At 38.0% G+C, this 18,812-nt stretch overlaps 1 protein-coding gene across 1 annotated transcript; it reads left to right on the forward strand.

Annotated features, from left to right (window-relative positions):
* Positions 1–9,887: 9,887 nt before the first annotated feature.
* On the forward strand, positions 9,888–12,556 carry LOC116038805. The gene is made up of 2 exons (XM_036003598.1): positions 9,888–9,946; positions 10,779–12,556. The coding sequence occupies exon 2, from the start codon at positions 10,782–10,784 to the stop codon at positions 12,054–12,056; it is 1,275 nt and encodes a 424-aa protein (XP_035859491.1). The 5' UTR covers positions 9,888–9,946; positions 10,779–10,781; the 3' UTR covers positions 12,057–12,556.
* The last annotated feature ends 6,256 nt before the right edge of the window (positions 12,557–18,812 follow it).

Genomic DNA, 18,812 nt, shown 5'->3' on the forward strand with positions numbered 1-18,812 from the left:
AAATCACCAGCAGATCCACTTCAACATGTCATAGGACATATTGGACTCCTCAGAAGAGATCGTCTCTAAAGCCATTCCCACTCCATATTGCGCATTCTATCAACCTGAACAAACTGGAACTTTCCTGCACATGGTCTGGGAGTGTGAACAGGTGCATGAGTTCTGGAATAAAACATCAATAATATCTGATGTGATAGGTTGTCGAATTCCTACTGATCCGATTGTTTTTGTTACTTAATGACGACTCTAAATTACACTTGCTTGAGAGACAGAGGAAAGTTTGGCTAGCCAGCTCAACCGCAACCAAGAAAATGATAGCTTCAACACTGGCTCCCCCCCCACTCGCTTTGTATAAAACAGTGGTTGGCGTATTTTCTAGACATAGTTATGCTTGAGCTCTCTACAGCAAGGATTAACAAAGTTAAATCATCAACTATGGACCTATGGAAAAGCGCAGCAGCACAAATATCAGACCTAATGACCTCAGCATCACAAGAAGTAGAGGAGAGTGACTAGGCAAGGTTTGATTTTTGTTTTTCTGTTTTTTTTGTTTTGTTTTCCTCGAGACTGCAGAGGGTGGTATTTGTATGTTTTGTATGTTCAAACATATTAAAATAATAAATAATAAATAATTGATCTAAATAATAATAAATAATTGATCTAAAAAAATATTTGATCTAAAAAAAAAGAAAATACACAGATTCTCGTTCAAATCAGGAAAATAGGGTCCAGGTTGAAAAATGCCAAAGTTTCCCTTTAATAAATAAATCAAACTACAGCTGCACCTGGAGATGTTTCCTTGATTTACTTTAATTCTTAGTCTTCAGTTTGGTTCTCTTTCCCTGTCTGTTCCAAAGGCTGGTTGGTGAGTTATTGCATAATTTTTTAATAGATGAAATTGCAACAATTTGTGTTATCACCACCTAATATACATGAAATGTCTCTGCTATGTGTTGGGTGGCAGTATTGTATGCATAGCTTCTTGTATCACAGACAGAGTCACAAAGTGCTTCACAGGCCAAATAAATAATTGCATTAAAACAAATCAATAATCATAAAAAGCACAATAAATCACAGTAAATAATAGTAAAACAGCATAAGATACATAGTAATACAGTCAACAATGTGACTAATCGAACGCCTGCCTACAAAGATGTGTCTTTAGCTGCTTTTTAAAGATTTCAACAGAGGCCGTCACTTTTAGCATTCCACGGTCTAGGAGCGACTGTTTCAAAAGCTCTGTCACCTTTAGTTTTCAGCTTAGTACGGGAAACAGCCAGTAAGCCCTGATATTAGGCCCTTAACGATCTGCTGACAACATAAGGGTGCAGCAGATCACTAATGTAGGCCGGTGCCTGAATATTGATGGCTCTGTATGTAATTACAAGAATTTATTACAAGGGGTGGTAAATGAGTAAATAAATTGAGGGCCTTTCTATTATATCTTATATAATGGCACATTATGTGGATTTGGCCAACCACAGCAATATTTTTGGTACTTTATGTTTAGGCTTACAAAATAAGCACATCTTACCTGACACCCAGCAGATTTATCTTACTGGGCAAAACAAAATTTTTACATGGCCTGTGCCGCTCACACAAAATATATCCAACACACCCTTTTAATCATGGCAGTGTGCATTTAACCCGTCAGTGTTTTATTCACTCTTTTGCTGCATGCCTGCTGCCACACCACTCACCTAATACAATCTCACTCTCTGATATAGCCAGTACTACATCCACCTGTAGTCTACCTTCCCCTAGGACGGGCGTCTATCATCATGATGAGGTCAGAGCCTAAACACTAATGCTGTACATATTCTACATTCTCACAATAATTGATTTCTATGAATTTATAGAAAACGTTGTTTTATACAGTATGTAGACAGAAAACCAGTGTATGTATGTGTTGGCACCACATCCAAATTCCATAGTTATGTCATGTTACCGTTCAACATTGAGTTCACCCTGGCTAAGTTTACATATCTGAAATTTTTTAGGCTGGTGCGTTTCACCATATGACAAGCAAAGTGTAAGCATAGGTAGTCGTAGATTAATACTTTAATACAAACACTACAGTTAAGCACTTTGCATGAGATGCCAATACATTTAAACACAAGACCAGATGGATGTGGTCAACGACGGATTTGAAACTTGAAATCTATACAGATGTGTTGTTATTCTTAGAGTCACAGTTGTTCAGAGCACTTTTGAGTATGTTTTTCTTTAATTTGCATTAAAGAGGTGATGTCAGCACTCTTGGTTAATAAATCAACATGAGTCACTAAGTGATAGAATTTAAACATCTATTTTTATTATTTGGACTTGAAATAAGACTTTTGAGAGAAACAAATATAGAGGATTAATACAAAGACATTCCATTTTATTATATGCCCTTCAGGATGAACAATTCTCTATGGCATTGTGTATCAATCAAATGTAGCAATCACATTTTCCTGCTGGACATATTTCTGAATGTTGGAGGTATAGTCTGGTTGGATTCCATTTGATTAATCTTGAAGACATTGGAATCGTGATGATTGCAGCAACAGAGAAAATAAATAAAGCTGTGCAGATTCCTGCTGTACAATCTGATGTGATGCATGTCTGGAGGATATTAAGGCTGAGAGGTCTCAAACCAGATAATTAAATTGTGACATTTAAATAAATGTTGACAGAATCACTTGAATACACATTATTGATTGCATATGCTGCATAAGTCTCTAATATGATTGCAACGGAACATATGCAAATGTCAAGTGGCTACAGGTTGAATATCCTCAAGCTTTGACTTTTAAACTGCCAGCAATTGCTTAAGCTCATTGTAGTGAATATTGGTAAAACAACTACATGTACAGTATGATTAATATTTCAATAAATATCCTGCAGGTGCAACAAATAGTGCCTTAGCCTGACTTTCAATCCTTTAATAGATGGTTTTAAAATGCTTTTGGCTGGCTGTTGTACAGCTTTAGTGATTGAGATCAGGTAGTATTCAAGTCATGTCAAGTCTATTTGTAGTTTCACTTATGTCTCAAAGGTGCTTCCTGAGTCAGCCCAAGCTCTCTCAGAAGACAAGGATAAAAAAACTAAACTTGGAACTATTAAGTAAATAGAGGAAACCTCTGGAGAGGCAACATTTGACACAGTGGTGTCTAGTGGTTTGCCTGAGATTAGATTTGTCAACAGCTTCTCATTATCACAGAGCCAGTTTCCAGTAAGCACTGCTGTGCTGAATTCCCAAACCAGAAACATTAGTGAGTAAAAAATGTCCTAAAGAAATAACCACAAGATGCAAAACAAGAACACAGCAGCTAAAGGGGAACTCCACACATTTTGCACATCAAGGTCTGTTTACAGGTCTTGGGGAGTTCTTATAAGTGGAAAATAAAGTTGGAAAAGCCCTTTGTTGCTCCAGAGGGAGCTGATAAATCTGATAAATTGCCTCAAGTGATGTCACTTGAATCAGCATTGGTTGGGGCTAAAGACTACAGGTTTGACAATGAAGAAGTGGAGTTAGAAAGAAGTGAGTTTACCACACCTCTGTAGCCCGCTCCTCATCTCTGCTGAAAGCTAACGGTTCGAGGCTATCATTAGCTACTTGTCAGGCAGGGGGGGTTCGAGGTAACAGTGAAAAGAACTTGGATGCACACAATCTAGGCAGACAGCAGCAGTTCAGTGATTTATTGAAGAAGCAAGGATATACATACTGTAAGCTTAGGCAGGCAGGTAAAAATAAGGGTTCGGGTGGCTAGAAAGCAAGGCACGACAAAACATGACAATCTGGCAGGGAATGAGTGGAAATGTGCCAGTTATAAATTGCAGGGCTGGAAACAGGTGAATAAAAGAGTCAGGTAGTTGTGACTGGTGGGAAAGTATGAGGGCATTAAGTGAAAGGATGGAGAATGGCAAGTCCAGAGAATTCAGAGGAAATGTATGGGCTTGGGAGAGGTGAGAAGTGGCTGGAGACAGGGACAGAGGAGCTGAATAAAATGAAATTGACTGAGGCAGACATTGTGACACCACTACTAGCATAACACATCTGAATCTCTGACCAAGCTCTCAGTGGTCGAGTTGCATTGTGGGTAACAGTTCAAAAAATGTGCTGAATATAATAGACGATATCTCTGGTTCTGCTGCATCCAGTGTATTTTTTTTTTTAACTTTCTATAGTGAGTCCAACAGTGTTATACTGTAGGACTGCAATGCTAAATCTATGGAGTACTTTTTATGTAAACCCAGCATTCCAGTCAAATGTTACAAATCACAGAAGAACGAAATGTCTTTGAGAATTTTCATTGACATAAAAATGTCATTCTCAATTCAAAACACTAATGTAACTTATTTTACTTATTTACTCTGTATGTGAACATAATATTTCTCTACAATTAACTCTGGCTTTGTGAAAATAGCGTAAACTGGATTTTCATGGTATTCATTATGTTTAATTGTCAGCTAAAAGTTTAGGTAAAGGTTATGTTATAGACTTTTGCTCAAGTTTAGAGTTATGGTACAAGTGGTGAAACATGTGTTTAGTTTCTGAAAATAACAATCACATTCCCATTACTTAACAATTTAGGTAATGGTAAAATAATAAGAAAGAAATCTAAAAATGTGCCAAGTAAAAGTATCCACACCGCTTATCCATCATTTTCTTTATGGTTTTAGTAACATGTATGTCATTGTCCCTCCTTTAATCATTATTGTAAAAAGTAATTATGTATTGCCATGGAGCATACACTGTATTTGTGCTATAACACATAACTTCATTAAATTCTTTGAAGACCACCTGTCTGTGCTGTGGACCTTGTCTGTGGCAAGCTGACCTATTTTAAAACTGGGCAAATAATGCTCTCCCCTGTCGTGTATTCTCAGTGTCAACATAGATTGCCATAATGCATTTGCACAGGATATACACCAATGAACAAAATTGGAACACTGAGTAAATACAAAGCAGAAGGGTTCGTTGGCTTTCATTGTATCATGTCTGGCTTCCACTATTACGGCACAAAAACCCTTGGTTTACTTATCAATATGATACCAGGTAATTAGACTATGTACTGGAAGTTTACTGATTTTAGAGAATGAATGGCAGCACAATCGTATCTGTATTTGGCAGATCGTCCATAACACATTTGATCCAGCTAAAATAGAGGTGAACTTTTCTTCAAGTCTAAATGATTGATGCATCTTTACTTGTGCAGAATGGAAAGTTTGTCTTTGCACAAATGTTGCAATGGAAATTTATTAAAAAGGCTTACAGTCAATCAGTAAGATTCCTTTGATTCCATATGCTTCATTTATATTTTTGTTTTTTTGTTAAGACTTCCTGGAAATTTCAGGGCTGCTAAAAATGCCAAACATATTTCTCACTGTGTGCAAGATCCAGACATGCTGTAAAAACATAAATATCCAGCTGTCTAGCAAAAAGCCTTTCCCCGATCTTTAAGGACTTGCCACTGCTTCTTCAGAAGATCCCAATCTATGAGGTTCCTTTGTTGTCCTTTGCTGCAGATTATCTACTATTTTAAAGCTTCATGTCCCTTTCCTGTATATATATATATATATATATATATATATATATATATATATATATATTGTGTATAGATAGACAGTGCTCCTTCAAGGCCTTTTTTAAACCTGTATTCTTTTATCCATTAAATCAATAAATAGCAAAATAGCATTACATAAACGCCATGATCTGGGCAAAGTGACTGATTATGCACTTAGACTAAAGCTAAATATTAGCTGTGATTATATACTGTGTTTCTCAAGGGATTGGATATGATAATGCAGTCTTATCATCTTATGTACACACAAAGCTTATTTCTGATGATCCAGTTGGGTAAGACCTCCTTGTAATCTGTTTAGCTGCATATTGAAAGAAAGTACCATCACCTTAACTACTTTCATCATTAAAAACATAAATGGAACATGCTGTGCAATTAATAAGGCTATGTTACTAATAAAGGCTTTAAAACTTAGTATTGCGACCTCATTGTGAGGGCCTGCCATTGACATCCTGCATACATTTGAAGATTTCAACCCCTCTCTCCCTCAAGTACACTTGACTTATCATTTGAACACTTTTGACTTGAAAACCTATATTACAAAAGCTAAAAAACAAGCAATCAATCAATCTTTATTTGTGTAGCACCTTTCATACAGTGCAATTCAAAGTGCTTTACAGATGGGTGACATGCTGGTAACAAGACAGTACCAATGTAAACAGTAAAACTATGTGTGATTAATGCACACAACATTAAATATTTATCCCAATTGTAATAGTTATGGTAAGGTTAAGGTACTTTATTGTCATATACAGATACATGTAGCGAAATTCATTCTCTGCATTTAACCCATCCCTCAAGGGAGCAGTGGGCAGCCATTTACAGCGCCCAGGGACCAACTCCAGATCTGAGCCAGTGCCTTGATCAAGGGCACTGACTGGAGAACCTAGTACATGTTTTTTTTATTTGGTAAATACTCAATTTGCTTCTGTTGACATCAAAATGAACTTGTTATGCTTACAGGCCTAAGACAAAACAGCAAGGGAGTAATATATGCTGTAAATATTTTCTAAAGCTTTTGTGGCATATTATGAAATTATCTATGTGTGCATACAATATATTGTGATTATTTCTCCCTTGAAATAGTATGTCTTAAACAAGACTGAGAGTCTATGGTCATGTGGCTTTGTAAGGTTATACTAAGGCACATCAATGCTTTGGGCTATGCAAATGTAAAGAGTTCACAATGGTAATGCTAACACAAATTTTATGGCAATCTATACAATAGTTTTGAGATATTTCAGCCTGGACCAAAGTGGTGGACGGACAGACCAACAGACTGCCATTGCCATCTATAGATACAAGCATTAAAAGATTGTGAACAGATATTTCAATGCTCAGTCATGCTTGCATGCACATATGCATATTACAAATCCACATGGGCCATGCCTGTACAAACAGACACACAAGCCATCATGATAGTATACTCTATTAATTATGACAACAAGCTGGCCAGATCACTACTATATGCCAAGGCATGAAAAGATGATTAATTAAGTCTCAGTTGGTACCAAAAAAAAGAAACAAAAAAAAGACCAGAGCAGCCATGCAAATTTATATTCAGCAGGCAGATGTGTTGACAAGAGAAGCTGGGACGAACTACATTTTTTTATCCTCCCAGCTCAGACACTCTAATGTGTAATTCCTAAACCAGGAGACGCAGACACAAACACAGACGCATAATGTTCCACTGCCTCTTCCATCTTCTCATTACCCATCTACCTGTCCTAAATCTGCCACAACTAATACATAGCTTTAATGTGTTTGTCACAGACAAAGTAAAAAAAATTGGCATGAATGATGGTTTATGCACTGTGGAACCTGGGATTTACATGCTTATGCAAGTGGAAATATTGCTTGAGTGTGACACTGTGGAAATGTTTGCTGCAGGATGTAGGTTCAGTTTAATCAAAATGTAAACTGAGAAGGTTCATGTAGAAACGTCATACTTGATCAGCTCTGCAGATGGAATATGTGAACTGTCTTGTTAGTGAATGACTCCATTTCAAAGCTGTCATGTACCGTATTTGTGGAGCTGCTAATTACAGGTTCACAATTTTGTGCATATGAAATATAAAAAAGAATAATACCATTGTCCCATAAGGTATTCTTTATCATGTTTTATAAGCAGTAACCAATGGCTTTAGTAATGGTTAATCAAATATTTGCTAATGCTTTATATTAAGTTAAAAGCAAGCAAGTCTGCAGTTATAAATGTTGCTTAATGGATATAGGTCCAGATATATCTTGCTAACTTTTTCTAGAAAGTGCAGTTTAACAGTCTATTGAAGCGTTCTTCCTGATGAATTAATAGGTTGTTATTGCGTTCAGCATCCTGTCTGTCTGCTGAGTGCTCTTCCAGCGCATCCAGTGAGCAGCAGATGTTGGTCTAGATTACAGCTACGTTACATTGTAAGAGCTGCTTTCCTCTTTGCCTCAAGACACTTATTCAGTTATGTCACAAAAAAGATTAGAAGTGGTTACCAGTCTGCATGAAAGCACTTGAAGCTCAGCAGGGAAAAAACAAAACACCCCTGAGGCCAAGAATGTTCATATTTTCTGTTTGTGTCTTCATTTAATGATTTGGAGAACCTAATTTGTGAACAAAAGTCAGAGGAGAGATGGCCCTGTTTGATTTGCTATCCTCTGAATTGTTCTTTAATATCAGCTGGGATCGGAAGGTGGTTTTGATGAATGAAAGTCCCCTCAGTTTTCAATATTTTAAAGATATTAAAAAGGCCCTAGGTCATTGACACAGACCTTGCTTACTGATCTTTATTGGGTCACTTCTGGAATCACAACTGGGATTAGAGAGTGTGAATCATGAAGCTTTCTATTACAGTATATGAGATATGTTTGGGCTGTCCTCTAGAACCTAAATCTGCAGCTATTTTTGGTCAATATACAGCCATTTAACAAGCCCAGTTCAACTCGTCCACCACAGAAAAATGGCCCATGAGCATTAATTTAAAATAACACATCAACAGAATTGATGAACTACTACACAACACGGCCAGACGTTATCTCAGTGCTCCTAAAGGGTCATTCCTACACACACACACACACACACACACACACACACACACACACACACACACACAAGTACATTGAAGTACATGATACAACCTGATCTAGATTATGAAATAAATGATATTTAAATGGATTTGTCTAGATAATTAACAGATGTTGCATCTGTGGCATTATCTGATATAATTTATATTTCTTTCTAAATTCTCTATTTTTCTATAATATATAGTCTTTCTTTGTTATAAGAAAAGAAATGTCAAAATTCACCACTTTTCGTACAGTCACCAAAGATCACTACTTGTGTTTTGTGGCAGTTTAGATTTAGCCATTACAAGTATCGTGGCCGTCCACACGCTATATAAATATAAGCATACCATTTATATTAAATATCTATTTAGAGAGAGAGAGAGAGAGAGAGAGAGAGACAGAGAGAGAGAGAGAGAGAGCCTGGATAAGTTCAATCTCAGAATGGTGTGCACCGTTGTGAACGGTTTGTGCAACTGCTTTGAGATCATATACTGTAAATATTAAGTCTATGTTTGAGATATGTTTTCTCGTTTGGTGGGTGTGTCTCGGCTCAGGTCACAGGTGATACTCAATCAGCAGAGACGTCTGTAAACTCGTGGTGATAAAACATTTATTTTTTATTACATATTATTATATATTATATTTTTTATTATATATTTAATATGTATTTGATTGTGTTATGTGCATTTGCAGAGCGTTTGCTAAATGCTGCGCATGTGTTGTCAAATTAATGAAGATGTTTTCTTAATTTGCATGTGTTTTTTTAAGTTGCAGGGCGTTTGCCCCTGTACCAACCACCATAACGTTAACTCAAACTCAAACACTGGGTAAAGCCGCCTACAGCTGACGTAACAGCCGTTATATATGTTAACGGTTATTTTCAGGTTTATTTTGAGGGTCTTTTAAAGTTATTACATGCTGTCTCTTAGCTGTTAGCTAAACTAACGTTAGCTTCCTTTGTTCAGTGGTGCGCGGTGGTTTATGGGATGAGTAGTTCATTCGCTCTAAGATGACGATAGGTACACAGTCTTGTACCTTTGACTTTTTGGGGATTTTCTATTCGTTTTTTTACTCGAAATTATACGTTGTATGCTTATGAGTCACGTCCCATCTGGTTAGCCATGTTCTAAAACTCTTTATATACGGATTTTCCCCGACGTCAATGGGAGAAATGAATGGGAAATTTACTTCCGGAACCCAAGGTCTCTCAGAGGAAGGGCGGGACTCCATGCTTCCAACAGAGCAGTTCTTATTTTTACAACTTCCTCATACTGTTGTCGGCGACCCATTGCTGCACTGCTTTAGAAGTTTATTAACTACAGGTATGATAATACATTTATTTTTCAGCTATCCTTAGTTAAACTAATAATGATTTAATGGAATACAACACTAGGAAAAAGACATTGCAATTGAGAAGAGAAATTGTTGGAAACAGGGACAGAGGGGCAAACTAGGCAAAATAAAAACACTTGAGGCAGCCGTCATGACAATATGGTAAAACAAAACTGAACATTATAATTTTTATGAAAGTAGTATTTGTTACAGAACATTGTTTGACTGCATTAGTCTTGGTGATATGTACCTAATTAACTGAGTATATATATATTATAGTATATAAATAATTTTGAAATGATAGCAACATGTTTTATTTCTAATCCTGATTATTGGAAGACAACAAGACATTAGCTGTGCAGTGCTCTTGCAACCATAAAATACATAATGAAATTCAATCTAAAGCATTTTTGTGAGCCTGGCTGACAAATTACTAAGAAATACTTCACCATATAAGGCAATTCACTAAGACAAAATTACCTTGACGTTGAATAAACACCTCTGACAAATGCTATGTATACAAATATATTTTATAGGTGTTGATGTTTCATTATTTTGGGTAGTAAATATTTCATGCAAAACCACACTGCTAAGACACTGTCGGACTAAACGTCTTTTTAGCACACTGACAGGTTGTAGGTCCATTTACTTTTAAATACACTAAGGTAAATAGTATCCCTGTAGGGCATACATTATTTTTGTGATGTTTTCACCTCTCTCTTCTCTCTCTCTCTCTCTCTCTCTCTCTCTCTCTCTCTCTCTCTCTCTCTCTCTCTCATAAATAATCTAAATATTGTCTTCTCACTTTAGTTTTTTTCATAGATAATGGAGCCAATGAATTCACCTGAAACTGCAAACAGTCAGTCAGAGCCTGCTGTCCCACTGCCTCCTTCTATTTATGTTCCTCCCACACTGAGAGATGGTGAGTGTTACCATGTCTTCATCAGCTACAGCAGCACTGACTACCAGTGGACCCACTCCGTCATCAACCAGCTGGAGTCCTGCGGCCTGCAGGTCTGCTACCATGAGCGGGACTTCACTCCCGGCCGCACCGTGTTGGAAAACATGTCAGACTGCATCCAGGAGAGCCAGAAGGTACTGCTGGTTCTCAGCCCAGAGTTTGTGAGGAGCCGCTGGTGCCTCCTGGAGGCCAACATGTCTTTGTTCAGAGACTGCTTGGAGAGGAAACCCATCGTCCCAGTGCTGCTGGAGCCAGGAGTCTCTGTTCCTCTCCACCTTTGCCACCTCACCTACCTGGAGGCCAACGACCCTGACTTTGAGAGTAAGCTGCTAAAGGTGCTCTGCACCGCCAACCAGCAGCTTCAAGGGTCCACTGTGGTGCCTTTCGAGCCTCCCTCTATCTACAACGGGAAGGTCCTGCAGCCTTTGATTGCCGTCAACGAGGAGGGACTCAATAAATGGGACTGTGGTCAGTTCAGTGACATGGAGGTGCCGGACCAACTGCGCCTGATCATTGAGGACCACGACAAGTACAGAACGGCTGTGAGGATGATCAATAGTGTCTCTCAAAATAAAGTGTGGTTGCGGCAACTTTGGCTTAGAGTACTGATCTACATTACAGGTTTAATATTTTTTTTAATCTTGCTAGCATGTTTTATATTTTCAACATTCGTACTTATTCATGTCTACAGTTTGACCAAAAAGTACCCTATCCTAGTATTGGTCCTCACTATTTCTAGTTTCTGCTGTGTTCCATTGGGGTTGCTTATTCAGATGGGTCTCTGGAAGAAGGATGATGAGAAATACATAGTGAGGGAAATGCAGAAAGCTATAGGCAAGGCAAACATAATCCTCTGTGAGTACAAGGTGTTAATGGGCTGTCGGTCCAATTCAAAAATCTATCTGGTGTATGTTTCTCTGGACGGTTGCAAACATGAGTTTGCAGAAACATTTTCTGAGCAGGCTAGTGCTGAGGATATGTTTCAAAGAGCTCTGACCTTCTGTTCATCAGGTTACGCCTGCTGCCTTGCTAAAAGACACTTTGCCTTTCCCCAGCCCGGCTCCACTGGTCACCTGGAGGGAGGGGTGTGTTTCTGTCAGTACGTCTCTCAGCAGCTGAGTACAGAGCAATGGGAATAGCATAACATTATGGTCCTGCAATGAGTAACTCGGTGCAACTGGTGATTCAAGACAAACTTTGTCTTTTTCAATGACCCCAAGTTTATGTTTTGTTGTACCTTTGATGTACATTTTTGTTGTTCTTTTGATGTATTGTGAGTATGAATGTTATGGATGTACGTATTCCAGTTTATGTAATATTCTTATGGAATAATAGACCCCACAAAGAGTAGCTTCTGTTTAAGACAGGCATAAGCTAATAGGGATCTTAGTAAACAAACAAACAATATTATATAAAGATTACCAAGCAAACAATTCCCTGTTCATGGCATATCATTTTCCATATGTTTCTCTACATCAAGTAGAGACGCAAAACAGACAGGGGGAGAGATTCATTTGCAGTTTCCTATTTTATATAATTATACTTGAATAGCTAGTATTGTCATATTTTTGTGTTTGATCATTTTCATGCTGTTTCCATTGTTGATTACTTTAATAAAATGTATTACATCACAAGCACAGTGTTTGTTTCGTTATGCTATTTACTGGATGGTGACGGAAAAAAATGAGTAAGATTGCAGAAAAAATGAGGGTGAATGGAGAGCACCCAGGGTTATCTCCTGATTTATTTATTTTTTTATCCTGGTCTAGAACAGACAATACAAGAGAGTAAAACTCATTTAAGTAACACTTTACAATAAGGGTACACAAACTGAGTAACTATTACATGACTCCTAAATACAGCATGTGTTATGGATTTCTGTTGCTCATCATTGATCAATAATTAAGTCACTATATGGCTTCATGTGGTTAGTTAATACTTAATAGATTATCAAATAATGGATGTTAATTCACAAGTAGGTCATACATGAATTCACATGTCATTAAATTAGCTGGACCCAAGGAAATGTTCATTTGATCAGCCTCTCTGAAAGTAGAACAGTACCTGTTCCTATAGAAATATGGAGCCATAAAATCAAACTGTACGCCAACCATCCGCATGACCCAATAGCAATACATCTATATGTCACCTTTACAAGCTAGGCAGTAGAACCAGTTGAACACACATACATGTTTCTTTATTTTATCACATTTGTTTGTTGCTGTTGAAAGAAGTGAAGTGTAGGATGGAAGAGAACCAAGAAAACCGAAACCATCTAGCAGGTGCAAATAGACAGATTAAGAGAGAATGGACAGACCTGTTTAAGATGAACAAATGCACCCATTGTATGTACGGTATATGTACAATGAGCGAAAATAAAACACATCATTACTTAATCATTACTCCACACATGAGATACTGACTTCTGTCCACTCAAGTAAAGTCAAGTCGTAATACTCATTTGCAAATTATTACTTAATGTTAAACAAATACTGCATGATGACTCAGATTAAATCAACATGCATTAAGCTCTGTACCCTTTATTATTAAGTATTGCACTAATTTGGCACACAGAGACTTAACAAACATTTAAATTAGAAAGCCAATGTATTTGCCTATTTAGACATTTAACAGAAACCATTTAGAGATTTGTGAAAGATAGATTTTTTTATGCCAACTGATATTATTTTTTAAAGTTTAATAATATAATTTACACAGTTGCCTTTGGGTTAACTTTCAGCAAACAAGAATGCTTATGTATGCAGTACTGAGTCCCCATTAAATCTTTTATTTTTACACTGTGGCACACATATATCTAATTACTTATATAATGCTTTAATATCCTGTAAGTCAGGTCTGGGGCTTATGCGAGCCTGAGGTATAAGATTCTCTTATCTGTTGCTCTGTTGACAACATTTTGTTGACCTTTCCCACTGATGCCACCTTATCAGAAACAAAGACCTGCTTGAAATTGTGAGCGCCACCATGTACCAAAGCAGAACGATCAATATTTGCTGTCCTTTACGACGTTCAGTGATGGGATTTAGGATATGAAACACTGTTGCCGTTGCCTGAGGGGTCTGTAGCAACAGGTCCTAACAAACGGTAAAACACACTGCTGGGAATATTAAGCAGAACAAGATTGCATGTCAGTGGGTTGATGCCTGGGTCACACTGAAATTCTCACTGGGCTTAATGAGAGGTGGAAATGTCCTCTCACTGCTGCAGTTCAATTAAAACTGAATTAGGTTGGATAAAGTGTACATGTCTCAGGTAAGAAAAAAAAGCTGCCATATAATCATGTTGTGCGCACGCAAGTGTAGTAAGGTGGGATAATTGCTCACAGAAGCGGCAGTCATAACAAGAACAATCAGTCTAAACCTCAGCATTGATTTTCATCCTGAATTAGCTAAATCATCTCCAGTCCTGTCACATCTATTAAAAAAATTTTTTTCTTCCACGTGACAGTGTGCATACGTGTCCACATGCATGCACAGGTGTACTTATTCTCACATCAAGTTAATTCCTGATCCACAACAGCTATTACTGTATGTAAATCTCTACAACAAAAAGGCTTGTGTTCTGAAGTGCAATGAGCCCCGGGTCCTGAAAATTGTATAGTTTTCTAAATTAGCTCTGAAAACGGCCTTGTAAAAGCTAATGTTACACTATGGCATGTTTTGAATTTCAATTGAGTTAATTAAAACATTCCTCTGCCTCTGCTGCAGTATGGAGAGATGAAAGAAAAACAGCAGATGGAAAACGACTTGTTGAACTAATGAAATGATTGACACAAGCAAATTACTTGGTTTGTTATTATTTTGTTGATTTCCATTTAGTATCAAGTATTCACTTGATGTGGACTAGAAAGGTGGCTAGTAAAAGTTTGCATTTCCCTCTTTCATAGAGCATAGTGGCGGTGGTTAGCAATAGGTCTTAAAGTAAAACATTATCTAACTATGTATATAAAAAAAAGATATGCACCCCATTTTGGATGACTCTCTGGCACGCCCTTTACCAATGCAATTACAAAAGAAAGAAAAGAAATCAAAAGCAACTGAACTGAGTTTTAGAAATGATGAAGCTTCTCAGGTTAGTGGAGGATAAGTGTAGAAATGAGGGAGGAAGTAAATGCTCCCTGCAAAAAAATAGTCTGACCATAACCTGTCATTTCAACACTTTGGTTTTTGTACAGGTTGAACAAACAAGCTATGATTAGTGAGCTTTGGAGGGGCCAAGAGGGAGTTTTCATTACCTTTGGATTGGACTGCTAGTTGCTAGGACAAGTGCAAGCACTTGCAGCAGCATGATGATGAAAGGTTTACTTTATTTAAAGAGTAATGCAGCAATTGCACTTCCTTGATGTTGGGGGGGAAATGTATTAGTGCATTTCTGTTTAGTTCAGATTTTATGCGATATTTATAATTATTGTGTTAGCTGTTTTATGTCTGAAACTCATGCCTGCTGCCTTTTTTTGCCAAGGACACACGTGAAAAGAAGATTTCTAGGTGGAAATATCTATGGCCCAAAAGCCTGTGACATGATTTAAAATCCTTTCAATATAAATACGCCTCAAGAACAGTTCAGCATTTTTCTGTTCAACAGTCAAATAAATGTTTAAAACCTAGGTTTCATTTAAGTTCAGTCCAGACCCTTCAGTTAACACTGGGGAGCTGCAGGTATTCCACGCTCGCAGTGACCTCACGCAGCCGTTCACTCTGCAATGCTCAGTGTTAGTGGTGACTTTTATCAAAAAGAAAGGGCACCTTTTAGCACTCTTGCCAGCATTCGACATTGCGTAAGCCAGAATAAGAACATGAATTCTGGCCAGCTCAGTTGGCGCAAAAAGAAAATACAGATTCTGCATGTTTGATGTGCAAAGTATGTGGATATATAATGCATAAGAAGGACAACACTGGACTGGTTGTACATAAATTAGAGTTTAGAGGATGGTAGGACACTCTAAAAGAGATTATGTGTATATTCAAAAAACATCATGTGATAACACCACTTCGCTGGCTTCTTTCTTAAATTGAAGTGCTTCAAATCTATTTAATTTACCATTATTCCACACAAAAAACAAGTGTAACTTAAAGGTCTCCATGGATTTCTCCTAGTGTCTGATCATGTCTCTAGCAGATTCCTTAATTCACTGTTTAGATTTCATTTTATAGAGATGAAGATGCCCACCCTTTTCGACTCTTAAACGGCTCACAGACAATTGTTAATGTAAGTTGTATACCGGTCGCAATAAGATAGCAACGAATCTTAACAATTCAGTTTGTATCTGTACCATAGATTTATCAGTACCTAATGGAAATGTAGCAGTCCAGAATAAGCCAGGTAAATCTCATAGAATCTCAGGTTTCATGTAAAGTTGTTATTTCAGAGGATATGGGTCTGTTTAATGTGCCCTTAGAAAAGGTTTTACGAGGGCTTACTGTATTTGGAAATGTCTGCCACTGAAAAACAGCAGCCACATGGACAGATCAAGTCTTTGCACGGTCCCACAGGACAGACTACCACTTGGCATGACGCATCTCATCGGCTTTTCATTATAATTTTTTGGGAACCTACAGGGATGCAAGAGGCTAAATGGTCACCATGCTAAATGGTCTCCATGGTATACAAGCTACATTCTACAGGAATTGTTTTGGCAAGGATTTGAGTCCAACTCAGTGTGGTTAGACAGAGTGAAAGAGAGATTTTCAAACTCCCCTGGCACTCACTGAAATGCCTATCCTAGCAAGCAGAGCTGCTGCAGATCTAAATGGGAGAGACACTACAAAGGAAGAAAGGAACATATCGCTCTTTGTGACAGCTGAGCCCTGTAGCTTGAGACAAAGCAATAATGGTAAAGCTACTGTGCTGAGGTAATGTCGTGCCTGCTTGAGACAGCTCAGAGGACTTCTGTGTGGTTACCTGGAAAATCACCAATCTTCATCTTGACTCAGACAGCTAAAATGTGCCTCATGTTTCGCTGTCGAAATTCTATCTACCCTTAAACTGTTCAACACTGTGCCATTGAAAAATACTTAAAAAAAAACACTTGGGTGGAAGGGCCACTTTATGTGGTAGAAGTACAAATTAGAAAACTGATGTAGAAACAGAAACAATGTTGCTTTTTGCTTTTCAGCTGACCCTGGCAACTCTGCTAGTACACAAGAAGGATGTGAAAGTTTAAAAATAAACACTGCATGTGTGTTTTGTGCACAGAAGGATATCAAGTGATCACACGAGAATTGCGGGTTATCATACAAAAGAATCCATCTTGTCAGGGCGACCTCTAGCTCACCCAATCGAGTGTGCGCTCCTTGTGGGCTAAGTCCTTGGCAGCTGGTTTGAATGCGACCCGTTTAAATCTGACCTGCTGCCTTTTCTTGCATGTTGTCCCCCCTCTATTTCCCCTTTCCTGTTGTAAAGCTGTCCTGTCAATTAAAGGCCATAAAAAAGCCCCAAATAAATAAATAAACAACCACTTTGTCAGACTTCAAATAATATATATATTCTCCCCCTTGGGATGAATTGTTGATCCTGAACTTTTTATCTAGCTCCATCATCAGGTCATTTATCCAATTGTTTTTGTCCAAATAATCATGGTGCCTTAGTGAAGCCTCACAGAGCTCCTTGGGTGACTGTAGACTTGCTATTCGATAGCTAGTCTGGCTCAACAGATGTACTTTGCTGGAATAAAGCCCAACACGTCCCTCCCCTTCCGCTATCTCCCCTATCTATTTTGCAAAGGAACTGTTGCTGCATCTGGGGCGTGAATTTGCATGTCCTAGGATGGCGAAGGTATCTCCCACCCTGCTCTCCTTGCTCTGCCTCTGATTGGCTTACCCTGGTATTCTTACCCTAACCCTAACCAATCGCAATCCTCATGCCTGTTGTATTGGTTTAAAGAAATACAAACAAGCAAGAGCATTTTCCCCCTATCCCAGAATAGATAAGTGGTGTAGCCAGACTACTGCAGCGCTGACATTGTGCTGTGAAGATAGGTCTAGCAATTATAGCTAATTCCTCTTAAAGAAGATGATGTTTTTTTTCCCTCGGAGGACAATGTGGGGTGTGGATACTGAGTAGTTTTACTCTGTGAACCGGATCTCTTTGTCATCCTCGGACAAGAACGGGGGCCCAGCGGCTGCTCTTCCATTTACTGTGACCAGCCTGGGTCCAGTCAACCTCTCACCAGCATGTTTACAATTTAACACAAATCACTGTTCTGATTTGCTCTCTGTATTGGAAAGCATGTCTGTGCACTAATCAGTAGTTTGATAAATACATTAGTCTTGTGTTAACAGGCAGAAGAAAAGTGATGCTGTGCTACCATGATTGGTCAGGAATATTATAGGCTGAAGATTGTCCAGGACACAATTCAATCACTGGATGATGCAGAGAGAAAGGCCACTTAAAACTTTAAATTCTAAATTCAATGTGGTTAACAGCTGAGCCAGTGAATTAAAACAACTCATCACCTAGCTCTAACAGAGTCATAGACTGTAGAAAAACATAAACACAGATGTTGAAACTGTTTGCCACTGACTTTGTTCAATTAAAGTAGTTGACCCAAAATAAATCAAATAAAAAGAAATCCAAATCTGAGCACAAAAAGAGGCACCTTGATGGGATTGAGGTGACACGAGAAAGATAGGAATCTCAATGGCTAATAGGAGGACACACCTGATTACTTTGTGCATTACTAACTAAAGGAATAGTTTAACATTTTGGGAAATACAAGTTTGCACTTACGTGCAGAGAGTTGGATAAAAAGATTGATACCACTATCTATATATAGATATACTATCTATACAAGGCTGCAGCCAATTAGCTACTCCTTTAATTTCTTCATAATAAAACAACCAAATCGCACAATAGGAGAATAGAAAATTTGCTCC

Source organism: Sander lucioperca, chromosome 7 (assembly GCF_008315115.2).
Source record: "Sander lucioperca isolate FBNREF2018 chromosome 7, SLUC_FBN_1.2, whole genome shotgun sequence".
In the NCBI taxonomy this organism is placed as follows: domain Eukaryota; kingdom Metazoa; phylum Chordata; class Actinopteri; order Perciformes; family Percidae; genus Sander; species Sander lucioperca.